The sequence below is a fragment of the Macrobrachium rosenbergii genome, chromosome 48 (genome assembly GCF_040412425.1).
Source record: "Macrobrachium rosenbergii isolate ZJJX-2024 chromosome 48, ASM4041242v1, whole genome shotgun sequence".
Lineage (NCBI taxonomy): Eukaryota > Metazoa > Arthropoda > Malacostraca > Decapoda > Palaemonidae > Macrobrachium > Macrobrachium rosenbergii.
Window position 1 is genome coordinate 49489963 of NC_089788.1, and position 16867 is coordinate 49506829.

Genomic DNA, 16867 nt, shown 5'->3' on the forward strand with positions numbered 1-16867 from the left:
GGGGCAAATACTCATCATCACTGACATAGGGCGTGATGTCCTCATCACTAGATGACCAACTGCCATCAAAATGAGGACTTTCCACCGGCTCTCGATCGAGCTCCAACAAGTACTCATCAATGTCCTTTTGTTGGAGGCCTCCCAAATGCTTACGAATCCCCCTAAGGACACCCTGATGTTTCCTAGGGGTCGTAAAAGGCACAGGATGTGGTCCTTGGTCCCTTTCAGCCACACATGGCCGTACAACACAGCGTTGAAAAGCTGGGTCACCTTGGGTGCTTGGTCCCTCACTGGTGGAGTATTGCAATCTGCTGACACTGGAGAAACTTTCTTCTCTCTTATTCTTTTTCCCGGCAAACTTCATCCATTTTTCAGAAGGCCAAACCTGACACTCTGAACAAGGACTTGATTGATTACAGTCATCCCATAGGCATGACACACAAAGTGCGAGGATTAGCCTCCATTGAATTAGAGAAACCGATTAAAAGGTTTGTCTTTCCCCGGGCAACACCTAAGGGTTATCAGTTTCCTCTCAGGAGCAGGCAGTTGTAAATTAGGGGTTTGCATACTTTTTTATTCACAAAAAGATATAAGCAAGCAAACGGGAAACACAAAAGCATGAAAGCAAACAAATCAGGCAGAAAGCACAGCAGTCGTTTTCACTCGACAACAGCCTAAAGCAAATTAAAGACCTTGTCTTAAAGTTAAACCCCGTTCCAGCTTGCGTTCGCATGCTAAATCCTGTGTAAAGACTGAATGTTTGTATTTGTGTAGGAACAAATATACTTTTGATTGTGGATGCTGAGTTTTTGAATGTTCATATTACATCTTCAATGATGTCAAATGTTACAACTGAACTCCTTAGGAAAACATTTTCTAATTTTGGTATGCCTGATAATGTTTTCTCTGATAATGCACCATATTTTGTTTTAGAAAAGATTAAGGCATTTTCTAAGAAAAAGGGTATATATCACATATCACATAACACATGCTCTGTATAGCATTAGGTACATATAGTTGGATATGCTTCCAGAATTACAAGTCAAGTTGATAAATATTAGCCATAGTGGAGTACATGAAAACCAAAACAAAGGGCTAACTAAAGAATACTATGATCGGATAAACTTTTATGACTTATAAAAAATACAGGTGTTGATTAAATTAGCAAAATTAAAATATGGACGAAATAAAGGAATGAGCATTATGGAGTACCCAAGAGCATTTCTTTAGCGGCAACAGAAGCAATGTTTTCATGAAGTCAACCTGCAAGAGAGTAATGGTGTAGGCAGGTGAGTGGAGAGAGAATAAAAAAAGGAGCAAGTTCACTTACAAGTTTCCAACAACTAGGAAGGCACTCTAAAACCCACAAGTTGTCAAGCCTTGGGCCAACAAAGAATAACATTTGTAGAGAAATGGTATGCAATAATGAATTAATGCATTCTGAAGCCCCAGTGGTCAATTAAGAGCTCACCTAGCAAACATTTAGGGGAAAAGAAAAAAAAAAAATGTTTTTAAGCTTTACCCTGGTAATAAACCGGTTTTCTTCCCTCCTTATAGTGACTCCTCCCGGTGGCTACAGCTCCCTAAACTGGTTTTCTCACCTCGTTATAGCGCCTACAGCTATGCCCCTCAAAATCCTAGTTACGGCACTATGATCGTAGTTATAGTGCTGTAACTTCGGAACATCAGCTGTAACCTGGAGCTGATTTTTTTATAAATATATTTGAAAAAATGCTGTAAGAAAGGAGCGCCGTAAGTTGGAGCTGCCGTAACCCAGGGACTGCCTATATGTACTTAAAGTCAATGTCAAAACCTCAGCTCTCAGTACATTTACGTACTAAATTGAGCAGAAAAAATGGCACGCTACATATACATACATATTAAATGGTTAAGGGGCTAATTAGCACTAGCAATACCAACAAATGAAAACTGAGTTCAAGTAAATGTCAATATGTTAGCTAATTAAGCCAAGTCTTTCAGTCACCAGGCCTTCTCGAGTCCTGTTTGTCTCACAGACAGAGGCATGATAAGCAATATTTTATTTTACACATTGTCTGTAAAGCTACATTCGTGCTATAATTCATTCTAGTGTTACTTGACACCAGAATATTTATATACAGGCAGTCCCCGGTTATCGGCGGGGACTCCGTTCTGACGGCGTGACGATAACCGCAAATTGGCAATTTTTGGGGCTTTTTCGGCGATTTTCAGTTATTGGTGCCTCTGCTAGGCATGTATCAGCACCAATACCCAATTGTCGGCACCAATAAGCGGGAAACGGTCATTTTCTGCAAAAAAACTGCCGATTTTTGTGGCTACACAAGCGCCGTAAAACCAGATCGCCGATAGCCGAGCCCGCCGATAACTGGGGACTGCATGTACCGTACTTTATTGTAGTATGTTCAAAAATTGCAAAGCAGTACCATGAATGGTCAAAATAACAAGCTAAATATTGTTGAAAATTACATGTCAGTGTATCATAAGTGACTGACAGACTACACCTCAGTGCCTAGCTTAGGATGCTTACCTGGAAATGGATGAGGTATTCAACTTGTTTGCGACCCTTATTATCTTTGTTGTAAACTACTTCCAGAACTTTGGAATCATACAAAACTTTGGCTTTAGTAGGGTCAGGTTCGTAGCAAAGCACACGCTCACCCTCAGAAAACTTTACTTTGACTCCTCGCGTTGACACCATACCGGTCAGTTAATTCCTGTGAAAAAAAAAAAAAAATTATCAGAATGCCTTGTGGAAAACTTGCAACAAACCTTACCATTCTAGCATAACTAGAAATACTGTACATCATAAAGTCCCAAGAGACAAGAGAGTTAGAGCTAGTGTAAAGAAATAATTAAAACCAAAAAACTTTGCATGAATTTGAACCTAAACACAATACTTGTGCACCTCCCACTATGACAGAACTCTGTTCAAATGTGCACATTAAAACTAAACTACTTTCATGCATAGCTGAATGTGTATGATTAGCAAGTGATATGTACATTTTTCAGGACCATAAATAGCTCTGAATATACAAACCAGCAAAGATATGTGAGGTTCAGAATTAATAACTAGTGGCCATTCTGCAAAGAGGGAAATCTTCCCTGTTTTGAAATCATCCTGCATGAACCTTTATAAGGTTTTTGCTTTAAGTATTCTTCATTGCAATGAAAGCTCACGGTACATTTCAACTACAATATGCTTTTCTGTCTTTTATTACCGTATTTACTTCATATCTCTTACAGTATTACTTGATGTTTTATTTTAAGTTTTATTTTTAACATACCTAAAAAAAATTTCGTCCCAAGTGTCATTGTAATATACAGCTCTGATGTCAGTTTATTCTTTTTTTTTTTTCTTTTATCATTTATGTAAATGTATTCATTTACTGATGCTGTGCATAAACATGTTGATTCCTTAAATATGTTTCACCTTGTCAAACTCTTACTATAAATCCCAACAGAGTATATCTATTGTGCTACTTTTATCATAGGTATTAAACATGGTATGGAGGAAGTTTAAAACATTGATTCAGCATTATCTTCCATTATGAAATCTATGCTGGCCATCTAAAATCAAATTTCCCCTAGATACTAAATTTCTTATCATGTTATCTACAGGCCCCGGTTTATGATGGGGGTTCCTTTCCTACACTGCATCGTAAACCGAAAAATCATCGAAAATCGTCAAAAGTCCAAAGAAAATCTTACTTGTAATGCTTTTGGTGCATTGAAAACGATGTAAAGTGCATTTTTATTGAGTTTTTCATAAAAAAAAAAAACTCCAAATTTTTATTATTCTGCCGTTTTGAAGCCATATTTCTTCCGTTGGATCGGCATCGTAAGTGTCGTAACCCCGGAACATACGTCGTAAACCGGGAAATAATTTCTGATGAATATATCTGAAAAGCGTCGTAGCCTTGGAATATCATAAGCCAGACCCGTCGTAAACCAGGGACTGCCTGTATTCTAGTATCTCCCCAGGAACAAAAGTCAGGCTGACAGACCTGTAGTTACCTGGTTCATCCTCAGAGAGAATGTTTTTCTGCTAGCCTCATCTTTGGCAGAGCATGTAAGGGAGGTTCATCCCCTTTTTTTATCAAGTCCACCATTTGAAGGGTTGAGAATCTTATTCTTATTTGTTTCCAAGTTCATGGCGAAGGCTCAGAAGCCTTCAGTTCCTGATGAGAGATTGGAGAATTTCTCAATCTCATCCCTCAAAGCCTTCATTGGTAATGATCCAGGTTAGTTCAAACTTTGTGGTACTCTCCTAACCCTAGGGACAGGCTAAATATATATTAAACACCCCCAGACTGGGCAAACTTTATGGGTGGCCAATTTAAGAAAAAAAAACATCAGTGGAAAGAGGAAGATATGCAAATGCACAAGGTGTATGAAAAAATTTTTTTAAAAGATTTTCCCTACCTGTACGGGAAGTTGAAAGTGATTATTTACAACACTGAGTGGGGCCTCTTTTACAAGGCACTTGTAAAGATATGCTAATTTTACCAAGTTATACATGTTTTTTCTAATGATTTATTTTACTTTTATTTTGTAAAATTATAATTACAGCTCACACAATAACATAACAGATAAGAACAAATTCTGAGTATATTTGTTGTAAAATATTTATAAGATTAACTGAGAGGGGGAGATGCAGTAACTTTTTGTGAGGGATACATATTTTTTCTAACATCTCTTTGCACTTTTCTTTGCAAAATTACAATTATAGCTGACACACTATCATAAAAGGTAAGAACTAAAACCAACAGGAATCCCTGGGTATATTTATGAGCAAATATATAAAAAGACATCATGGAATAGAAAGGGGCAATACATTCCCCCATCAAGTCTCAAGGCAGACTGATCCCCCTCTTTCCTGTGCTCAGCTACAGTTATCATAAGTCATTTATCGATCATTGAAGTGATATGAACATCTAGCCCGCTAAATCCATCCAAATAGTATGGCACAAAATATTAATATTCATATGAGTTATGAATATTAATATTTTGCCTTTCGGTCCAGGTTCAGATTGAGGGGTAGCATGAGGTCGGCATAATATGTAATGTAAAGGACCTCAGGTTTGTATAGTTAGGAAAAATACAGTTTACTTTAAAAAACTGAGATTTGTTCCGACGCGATATACAAACCATCGGTCCTTTACATTAGGAAGACTCACTGGTTGGAGGGAGGAATCTGAGTGAGTCTCCTGAACTGACTGGAGTTCTGCACACCTGGGCTACTCCTCCTGGTTGAAAGAGCGAGGAGGAGTACCATGCCTCGACATATTGATTGGAGTGCAGGAACTGCAAGATCAAATGTCAGATACTGGACCTTTTCGTATGAGTGAGGAAACGTAACTTATACAAAATAGGCTGGGAAGAATCTAGAGTCGGAGGCAATAAGGAAAAGCTGATATAGGGTTCCCTTATTGCCAGTCTCTCCTTCCTCCCCTTGCTAGAGGAAGGAACGGAATTGCTTCTATGATTCTAGAAGAAAAATAGAACGTGTGCTTGATGCGTAGTCTTACTGTATCAGAATCAGATCCAGCAAGTATTGGTTCGAGTCCTATTCTCATCCCGAAGGAGGAGAAGTAGGAGGACGGGGAAGGAGGAGGAAGAGGGGCCAGTCACTCTCGATATCCTTCTCCTTCCAGAACCAACACCTTAGGCGAGATGCTACTAGTTCTCTTGAAGGAGCTGAGTAAGAAAACACAACTTGTTGAGTATCCACCACAGGGCTAAGGAATAAAAGTTCCAAGGGCTTGTGGGCAAGACCACAGGAAGACACGAGTGTGGTCTATGAGGCCACGTCTTGCTTCCAGACCAACAGACTTTCGGAATGCGAGGGATGGACCAAGCCAATGATTTCGTGAGCTCTCGGGTGGAAAGTGCCGGTATCGTCGTCACCAGCTGCCAAGTACCTCCTTCGATCGCTTCATGAAGCCAGGAAGAAAGATGTGTCCTTAGACACTTCTTCCTTGGGAGAGATAGTACTAGCAAAAATGTCGACGACATCCAGGTTAAGAATGTCGAGCATTTTTGGAAAGTACCACAGCTCCCTAATAGGGCACAGTAACGATTGATCTGGATCATTGACACAAAGTCCAAGGAGAAGGGGAACAAGAAGGACTCGAACCCAACAATAGATGCCGGTGGATTCGGAGTTCACTTACGATATCTGAGAAGGAGTCAAGATATTGATCCCCTTCACCAGTTCTTCCATCTTCTACGCCAAGGTTGGAGCAAGATGAGAGATGGTCCTAAGAGGGCACACCTCTATCCGATGACTCTCGTAAGGGTGTGTGCAGAGCACGGGACAGGAACCCTAAACGAGAGTCACATGTCACCCAGGGAACAGTTCCCTGGGACAGCAAGACCAAAGAAGCTTCTCATCTGTAGCTAAACATCGACTGAGGAGAGGCAACTTCAGATAGAAGACTAGGTCGCAAGGGCCTATGTTCTTCACAAATGAAAGGGAGAGAAGCAACCCTCGGCGGAGAAGACGAGGAAGTCCAGACTTGAAGAGCGACTCTGACCCGAGAAGAAGTTCTGTCAACGACACCCACCAGCGAAGAAGGATCCAGTCCCTGGGACACTGTTGCAGAGGACTTTAAGAGATATCCAGCAATATCCGTTGCCGCTCGCTGAGAAAGCCTATGCTTGCAAGGGAAGCTGGAAGGTCTCCCACTCCTGAACACACAGGGATGTTCTGCCTGAAGAACCGCTTCTTGGGTAGCTGTTACAGGAGGTTGGGTCAAGCAGAACTCTTCTCGATGCCTTGGATGCAGACCTATCAGGTCGGCCGAAAGGCAGTCTTCCAGCATTTGTCTGTAACTCAGGGTGAGCAATGCTTGTGAACCCCTAGCAAAACAGACAAGTACGGTGCGAAAAAGAGTGAAGAGCATGTTCCGTACCCAACACTCAAACCTGAGGCCAAGTTCGCCTACCAATACATCTCCACCGGGAATGCATCTGGCTAACTGAGCTATTGAGTGCGCTATAGAACACTCGAGTACCTGCAAATGTCGACAGGAGGAAAAAACAATTCCATCCTGTTTTTCGATGAATGCCACTACTGTGGTTTTGTTGTCCAATGAAACCACCGAGTGTCACAAAACTCATCCTGAATTCTCGGAAGGCCAAAAGGCTGCCCTGAGTCCAGGATGTTGATGAGAAGGTACTAATCATCTTGGTCACACCTTCAAGACAAAGTCTTACAGGTGTGCGCTTATTCCTCGATCGGTGAATCTGGAAGTAGATGTGAGGGACTATGCAAGCATATTCGAAGGTTCCTTTAATCAAGCATTAGCATAACTCTTTCCTCATATTTTGAAGAGGAAAGAAGGATGGAGGAATGGAAGCAGACCTTCATTCTCCACCATGGGGATGCTTCTGCAAGATAACAGGGTACCAAGATGATTAGCTCTAGCCAGGCTGGCATTTCCTGGATCAGGAGCACAGGAGAGGAGGCGGGATGGAAGTTTGATGAAAAGGATTGCCGAGACCCAGGGGAAATAGATACTTTTCCTGAAGGAATCCATTCCCAGGTCTCAGCAATGTCACTGCCAGCTCCAAAGACTCGATAGGTATCATTTCATCCAGGCATCTGCAGTAGGAGAACTTCTGCCCGGTCAATACTTCTTTCTCTCTTCCCTTCTGCCCTATCCCTTATGGAAAAGAGGGTGGAAGGAGACACAGTTATGCACACTTTCCCAGAAGGGAAGAAGAGGGCTATGTGTTCTGCGATCTTCCGAAGCCTGGGACTTCTTAGGAGTTGAGGGGGGCTGGCTTGAACTCACGGTCGAGCCGAGATGACTAAGACCCAAAGGTCTTGTCCATTGGCCAAAGGACAAGGCAGTGCCCTGGTATGAACCTTGACTACCGTGGTATCTGGCAAATCTCTGAAAGAGAAAGGCAGAACCAAGTAAAGGTTCGATCCTAAGGGTCGGGCCAACTTGGGACTTACGAAACTGGAGATCCGAATTAGGACCAGTCTCCAGAAGGCAGGGTTCTTTCCAGGAACGGTCGCATCCGAGGAGAGAAAGCCTAAAAGTGAAGGATCGTGGATCCATCAGGAGACTGCCTGGTGGAAACCAGCAGGTGCCCTCCAAGATCGCTGCCTCTCGTTACGGAAGAGAATACCCTTCACAGCAAGGAGAAGCAGAGAGAGAGAGAGACAGCAAGAGAGAAGAGAGAGAGAGAGAGAGAGAGAGAGAGAGAGAGAGAGAACCCAGTCCGGGTGAAGCAGAGTCAGAACAACCTGCAGTCGGCAAGACCCTCTGAGGCAAGAGGAATTCATACTCTGTTGAGGCAGGGGAGAAGCTTGGTGTCTTGACCTGAATGAACTCCTTGTTCGAAGAAAAGTATTCATCTGGTCGAGAATGCTCGACCAGATGAATACTTTTCTTCGAACAAGGAGTTCATTCAGGTCAAGACACCAAGCTTCTCTCGCAAGCAAGGACCGCAGTGGGCCCTCGAAATTCTTGGCCCCTTGGGAGCTGCAAGGGTTGCAAGTGATGAAGATTATTCATTGGGGAGCTGCGGTCCTGTCCTGGGGATCCTCACACTGACAAATCGGTGCGAAGTTCTCCAAAAAACAAGGGCAATCACAACTTGAAGAGGAAGACCCTCACTGCTTCCAAACTGTGAAACTCCTGTACCTCTCTCCTAGGAGCAAGACCTTGACAGATCCCAAGAAACCTTCCTCGGCTACCTGGTTGTACTACAAGACAATTGGGGGACTGACACCCAAAGCACGCCAGGCAGCCAAACTCTGAAGACAAATTTGTCGGAGCTCTCTCTGTTCGTCTCACACCTCTCAGAACAACCAGGAAGAAAAGAGAACTGGTGAGGAGAAAGAGTACCCCTACCTGTCCTGCCAGTAAGACCAGCAGGAGAGGCGGACCATGAGCAATAATCAACCGAAGGAGATTACTGCCACATGGGGGAAGAAGGACACTTGTGCTGTGGCAAAGAGCTTTCCTGGGAAGAGCAGAAAGTTCAGCCGAACAGAGCCGACAACCTGATTCGGGAAAACCGTGGGAACGAGCTGAGTTGCGCCAAACCGAACTGATCATGCGAATGCGACACAGACTGAGTGGCATGTGGGGCAAGCCGAGCCAGTCTTGCGAACGTCGAACGTAACCATGGGCTGGGTGGGGCGAGCAAGCTGAGCTGATCGCGCAAACATAATCGGAACTGGACAGGGCGGAACTCATCTGCGGTGAACTATTGCTAGTTTCCCGAACTCTAAACTCCTTCAAGACTGAGGCCCCTCAAGAAGAAGGTTTAAAGGGGAATTCTGTCTGCAATCCTGCATGCTCGAACCCTAAGGTTCAAGACACAAGGATGAAACCCAGCCAAGCAACCGAAGCACCTGGCGGGCAGCATCGAGACACCTGGTGTCTCGGCACCCAGACACCTGGGTGTCTCAGCACTTTCTCTCGTCCTGTGCCTCTCGTCAGGAGAGCGCTTGTGATTCATAGAATTCGAGTGACCTACGACTCAAAAAAATCGAAAAGAGCCAGGCATAGAACCAGTCTTAGACGCAGACTTCTAAGATTGGCAATGAGGGCGCGGTCTCTTGAGGCCGTGCTCTCGCAGCCCCCGAAATGTGAGACCCCAGAGGAGAATGTGAATCGGTTCCTGCCTGAGGGCAGGAAGAGCCAACAAGAGAAACTTGTCTCCCAGAGGAGAGTCAGTCTCTTAGAAGTCCCACAGGACTCCTGAAGGGAGTCTCTTCCCTGCTTCTTCTGGTGTTTCGAACCAATAGGATCGAGACACCGGACTGGGAACCCGACCAAGCACTGGTAAGCACTTGGGGAGTGCTGGCAGGAAGAGCTGAGAGACCTAGGTGCCTCAGCCCTTTCTCTTGCACTGCTCCCAAACTGGGGTCGGGAGAGTACTCTCCAGGCCAGACTGGGATACTCGATATTCCACAGAATCTCGAGGATGCGAAGAGGCTTGCAAACGAGCGCCCGAAGCAGCCCCCGTCTTAGAGGCAGAACCTCTAGGACTGGGAATGGGATCGCAAACTGAGGTCTGAGCATTCGCGGCTCCCGAAGCACAAAACCCTGGGGTATGCGAATTGGTTCCCTAACCCAAAGGTTGGGAAGAGCCAATGAGAGACCCACTGCCTCCTCAGAAGGAGGTAGTCCCTAGACATCCAAGGGCATCAAGGGGAAAGAAGCAGCCTTCCTCTCCTTCGGCCGACGGAGGTCTATCCGGTTCCTGTGACCCTTTCGAACCTCGGGAGAGGAAGGGAAGAGGCAGCAGAAGATGAATCGAAGATAAGTTGAAAAAGATGGCGGCTACTTCCACAGGGTGACTCCCTTCACCTTGACTCCGACATCTTCTACAGGATGGTGGACACGAAACATCGTAACCTCCAGGGCAGCCAGGCAGGATCACAATGGAAGCAGCCCAGGACATGACCACCAGGAGAAGCAGCAAGCACGATCAGGACAGCTGATGCAGGAGCTACAGAAGCAGTTTGGAAGGCAGGAGCTACAGCAACGCACAGGAACCTCACATGATAGTCACCATCAGCGACAGGAACGATCAGGACGGCTGTGGCAGGAGACCAGAAAGAGCCACCCAGAGACTGTCATCGAGTCAACAGGAGCATAACACAGGAAACAGGAGCAGATGGACCACAGATACGCCAGAAGCAGTGCCACAGCATACATGAAAACTGGCAATGACAGCGATTGATCCACATGGACGGGAACAGAGTCAGAACGATCCCGATATGGGACTATGTCATTCCAACCAGGTACTGTGGTCGATCCCGAAGCAACACTGAATGAATGTCGGGACTCCTTCATGCAAAGATATCCCAACTGAGATACCAGCCAACTACTCGAAGCTTCCACGGTGCACGAAGGTTCCGCGGAAGACCTCTCTGCTCAAAAGTCCAGGGAGATTCGAGTAGAGGCAGGCACAGTATTATGTTTAGAGACAGAGCTCCAAGCAGAAGTGCAGGGTGCTTGGATCTCCTCAGAGGTCCAAGCACCCTTGGCTCCCAAATCAGCGGGTCTTGAAGAGCCTCGTGAAGCAGTCCCCGAGAGCGAAGACTGGGGAGAGCCAGCGGGTAATCCCCCTCTCTCTCTCTCAGGGAGAGAGAACGCCCCTTTGGAAGATCCAGTGTGGGGCTTCTTCTGGGAGGGAGAAGCAACCTCCTTCTTCCTCCACTTGTGGGCTTTGGAAGAAAGAGGGGAGGAAGCGGAAGCAGACAGAGATGGAGATGAAGATGAAGATGACACTCTCCTCAATCTTTTCTTGGATTTCTTGGACTACTTCTTTGCCTTCTTCCAGAGGGTGTGAAGGATCTGTTCCCCAAGGTTGGTGGAAGACTCAAGAATAGACACCAGGGAGCAGGAACGGGCACTGTGGAGGCCACAACAGGAGCAATGGCCTTGTGCATTTCTGCCAGGGTCATCAGTGGGGGGTGCATACATACCGCCATTGGCATTAAGTAATCGGTGGTCATCGTGACAGTCAACGTGGTGACTGTCACTGAGGCATGAGTCACAGGAGAGGGGGCAGGGGCATGTGTGGCTCAAAGGTGACTCAGAATGCCCTGCATTGAAGGAACTCCTTGGAGACCAAGAGACTGCTAGGTCACCCGGAGCTCTTCCACCTCCACGCCTGGAAACAGTCAAGTGGGGGGCCGCCTCCATTTGCACTGAGGGAGACTCTTTTTCCCTCCAAAAACGAACAGAGGCCACCGCAGGGAGGTTGTCATGACTTACACTTCCCCAACGACGATCTCCTCCTGACAAGACAAATGAAGATGACGAAGGGGAAACCTCTCCTGAAGGAGAGGCAGCAAGGGATGGAAGTTTCACTGGCAGAATGAAAGCATCCAAAGGACTACTTGCCAAGTGAGTCATCGGGGACATATTACCCTCAGATGATGACTTGGGGAGATTCTTCCGATACTTTCTCCTCAACGAATACTTTGTTCATTGCTCTGGAGTCCAGTCACAGCACTCCTCACAAGCAGAGTCAGGGTTACACTCAAATCCCCTGTACGACATGCAGAGGAAATGAGGATCTATATCAACAGAGGAGTGATAATGGATACATGCCTCATCTGCAGTACCAGGGTATTTGTGCATGGTAACCAGCTTACACTCTGAAGGCTCATTCGGCTCGTGGGTTTGCTGATCCATGTCAGGCAAATACATAAATACATAAATTCACTCAAACAACAAAAAGAAACAATCCCACCAGGAAAGAAGCAATGTTCCATAGAAACATGGTGAAAGCAACGGCAAGCAGGGTAGAAGGCAGTGAAGCACAACCATTCACAAATGCGGCCGAAAGTAAACTGACACTGCCGAATGCCGATCGGGCGGGCGGGATTTCCACCCGGTTGTTTCATAGTTAACATACCACCTTGTTAAAAGTTTAACAGCCGGTTCTTGCTACGCTGATGGTAATTCCTATAATAAAGACCAAAGGGTTTGTATATCGTGTAGGAACAAGGAGTGATTTGTAGTTTTACACCAACAATAGGCTACTAGTCAGAAATGAAGGGGCTACTAGAAAAGATAACCAGTTAGAAAAATATGCTATATGGTTCAAATATTTGGCAAAATATTAATGAGCCGTAGTATTACCAAGCCCTGCGTTTGTATGCTGTTTTGTGACAGGCTACACAAGCGTAAACATAGGAAGGCTATGATTATCATCATATCAACGTAAGAATATCAGTGACAGCTAGCCTACAAACTATATTTAGGGTTTATCCCTTAATCTTACCATTAATATCACCGAAAGTTTTCGCAATAATGGCTTAAATAGGTCTACATTCCCACTGAAAGAGGAAAACTAAGGTACCTAGAAAAAAAAGTGCAGCACTACAGCTGACTCTCACAACAAATTTGATTTTCGAATCCAAGATTTGTTTACAGTTCGAAAGCGATGGTGGTTAAGTGGCCATGACGTGTTTATAAGTACTGAGTCTCAAAACTCTTCAATTTCACTATGCAAAAACAGATCATATATTGTATAATAACTTTTATTTATATATAAATATATTTTATTAATATATTATTAAATTATTAAATGTTTATTTGTTTGTTTAATTTCTATATTATTCCTTAAAAATACTTGCGTTATTTCAAGATCAATACTTCTGTTGAAAATGCTTGCAATGCATGAGGCACCTTACCCGGGAAAAAAGAACGCGAACGCTGTTGGACGAACAGTCCGGAGGCCCACACCAGGCCCCACTTTAAGACAGCCTTAAAGTAAGAGCCTGTGCTGGCGTAAGGCGGCTTGATCCCGTCTAACTACCCTCCTGTAAAAAAAAAGATGTTGTAGACGCTTACCTGATGGACGTCAATAATAAACTATATGCAAGTATCAGGCACAGATACGCGAAAAAATGAGAGGCAAGTTATTAAAAAGAGACAGTGGATAATGGTAAATGAAGTTGTATGATGTAACACCTGGAAAGGCAAAATTAAAAAAACAGTACTACATTTGCATCGGTATTATTCTTTAGAGTAAGAATTTGCTTGTTGTAGACTTCTTTATCCGTTCAACCGCGTCTCAGGTGCCTTGCAAGACTTGCACTCTGATTTGTCATCTACTGTTCATATATATCGAAAGTTTAGAAGAGTCATGAGGTTTGCTCCATACTGACTGTCTAATGACCACTATCAAAACAATCAGAACATAAGGAAGTCTCATTTCTTCTCGAAAGACTTGATATCTTGTCTTCATGATATCACGTGGGAGTTTATTTTAGTCTAATAGTTGCAAACTGGAGGTTCTAAAACCAACATTCAAAGTGTATCTTGTCCCATATTACTTGAATTCTTTTGCGTTGACAACATTCGTCGTCTGTTATATACATCAAATCTCTTAGATACTTAAGAAATCCAGTTTTGATAGCTTTGTGTCATAATACATTTTCAGTATTATTCTAACTTTAACTGGCAGTCAGCATAACTCAAACAGTGCAGAGGCCATCGTATCTCAAGGTGTAACTCCCTTCATTAGTCTTGCAGCTCTGTTTGGTATACTGTATTTTGAAATTTCGTAAACTGTTTCGTAGGTGAATTAGAGTATGAGTTGTAGTATTCTACTGATTAAGCTATTTCTTTAAAAAGCAATATTCCGAAGATGATATCTAACAACCTTTATGGAATTAAGTATCAGCACTGGGAAAAACTGATCCCAGCAGCACAACTAAGTCACAGACTTGATCAGCTATTTGGACTAAAATATTACAGCGTTAATAATCATTAATAATCACCTGAATGTCACTAGGCTCCTTGACCTTAATTATCACATCTATCAACAGAAATTTATTTTTATTCTTATTTAATTAATTAGTACCCTCTGCAAGTGGCTTGAACTTCATCCTTTGTCTGTACTTTACATCTGACAGACAAAATAATTATGCAAGTACAGAATGGAACTAGACCTAACACGCTACCCTGAGTTACTCCTTTTCTTAAAGTTTCATAAGGTGACTATGATTTTCTGATCTGTGCACCTTATTTTTTGTCATACAAGTAATCTCTCAAATGCTCTAGGGTTTCATTGATAATCTACTGTTACTCCTGCCAGGTTCAGCAATAACCCAAATTGGTCTTCGGACAAAATTCCCAAATATATTTTCTGTTTTGTTTCTAAGAAAATTGTCAGCTGTTTCTTGATTGCTAAAGCCACCAGAGACCCTTTTTCCTCTAACACTCCCACTTATGATATTCAGTATTCCTCCTTCATACCAAATAATTGTTCTTTACGGTTTTCCATTCTTCCTTCCTGTGTAACTTTGGCGTTTAATCTACGCCACTTTCCCTACGCACCTTTTCTCTCTTTAGTTCCAGCCTCTACTGGAAATAAGATCTGCCCTTAATTGCCATGTACTTTTTCATCGGTGGGTACATACTGCCACAGTCGTTTTTATTCACCTGATTATGAACATTCATAGGATAATCATCACGGTCAGCACTTATCATTCCAAGTTAACGTAACTACAACGAATATTAACATTTTCTTTTATTTTCCAAGTCACTTAATCAGTGCAGCCAGACTGAGAATGATCCAATACGATCCTCGAGCTTATTTTCTTTATTACCTTTATCTTTAATGGCGGTAACCTAAATGTAATGATAATTTAAATCTGAAGCTTATACAGTGGATGGTATATACCTCTCCTCAGCACTAATATCCAGCATACTTCTGCCAACCAGTATTAGTACCAATCAACATTATGAACAACTCGGGGGCAGATTTTTCAAGGCTCTGTAGCCTGCCGGCACTTGCATCTAAGTTATTTCATTCAAAATAGCTCAGTACTATGTTTCGGTATTGCAAGTGTCCTCGACTGAAAATTCTTTAACACCTTCCGTATATACCTTGGTTTTCCGTAATTAATTGCATGAAACATCAAGACATATATAATTCTTGTCTTGATGGGTAGATCTTCGTTGGGTTAGTCGGTAGAGCTGCGGACTGGCACTCGCTAGGCTGGAGTTCGATTCCCCGGCTGGCTGATGAAGAGTTAGAGGAATTTATTTCTGTAGATAGAAATTCATTTCTCGCTATAATGTGGTTCGGATTCCACAATAAGCTGTAGGCCCCGTTGCTAAGTAACCAATTGGTTCTTAGCTACGTAAAATAAATCTAATCCTTCGGGTCAGCCCTAGGAGAGTTGTTAATCAGCTCAGTGGTCTGGTAAAACTAAGGTATACTTAAGTTTTTGTCTTGATGGGTAGGCAGAGCGGTTCCATGAGTGCCGGTGTTTTTCTTTCAAACGGCTGTAGGCTCTCAGCCTTGCAGCTCTATTCTTCTAGCCATAATATTTTACATTTTCGTCGTCAGCGAAGGGGTGAAGTCTGCTTCATGCACGGGTTAAAGTTTCTAGCTACCATGCGAATAATTTGTATGAATATGAAAAAATTCTTCAGTAAAATAACATTTACTCTTGACCACGGAGATTTATAAACCAACAAATTCATTCTTTAATCTTCACATTTAAAATTTACCTAAATATTTTAAAAACTTTTTAGACGAGTTATCTTAATTTTAAGGCGAGACTAGATGAGATAAAAAAGTCCAACTTCACCCCTTGAGCAAACCCAAGTATCACAGCCTGACTGACGGGGTGGGGGTGGGGGTGGGGGTGGGGGTGGGGGTTGGGGTGGGGGCTCGTTTGCTTAAGTCTTTTATGTAAAAATGGTACAGGACAGAAAGAAATGAAACTTACGTTGCAAAAGCCATATGAAAAGAACAAATTTTCTTTTATTTTTTTTGGTAAAAACATTAAGAAGAAATGCTATCTTAAGGCGAGGAAGAATAAATGAATGATATTACATTCGAACGTAATTTCCAAAACTAAAAATACACCACACACATGCAACTGTGCCGCTGCAACATTAGGAAAGTACTGCTACTTGTCGAACAAAAAGAATGGCCATCTTTTAACAAAAACCGGGAAGAAATGTGGATTAAAAATAAATAAAGATAAAAAGGAACAGTCTAACATATATATAAAACATGAACGACAAATCAGGGCACTTAGAGGGAATCAGAGTAGTGGACAATATAAACTGAGTCAAACTGGATAGTAAAAGGAATAATATATTCAACGAGCAAAAGAAGTAAATGAATACAAAAAAATCAAAGCTAACATACTCAAGCACAGAGAAAAAGCTGTAACAAAATAATAACAGGAAACACATTTTGGATTGGTATCACAATTCCTTCCATTCAGTCTAGAACTAATGTAACGAATTTAGCTGAATTAGAAATTGAAAAGCTGCAAGGTATTTAAAATGGGGTCTACTGGAAAATATTAGGTGCCACTAAAAGTATGCTGTTGTTACATTTAAGGGAGAGA

General features: G+C 43.0%; 1 protein-coding gene across 11 annotated transcripts in view; it reads right to left on the minus strand.

Moving 5' to 3' along the window:
- msl-3 (male-specific lethal 3) overlaps positions 1–16867 on the minus strand; it is a 110336-nt gene that overhangs the window by 92743 nt on the left and 726 nt on the right. For 2 of the 11 annotated variants that reach the window (XM_067091708.1, XM_067091703.1), the window contains exons 2-3: positions 13181–13309; positions 2528–2714 (exon numbers count right to left, since the gene is read on the minus strand). In XM_067091708.1, coding sequence (XP_066947809.1) covers positions 2528–2698 — 171 coding nt within the window. In that variant the 5' untranslated portion in view covers positions 2699–2714; positions 13181–13309. Of the gene's footprint in view, positions 1–2527; positions 2715–12234; positions 12337–12768; positions 12960–13180; positions 13310–16867 lie in introns of those variants that run through there. The other 9 variants (XM_067091713.1, XM_067091712.1, XM_067091702.1 and 6 more) reach the window with 8 other exon arrangements.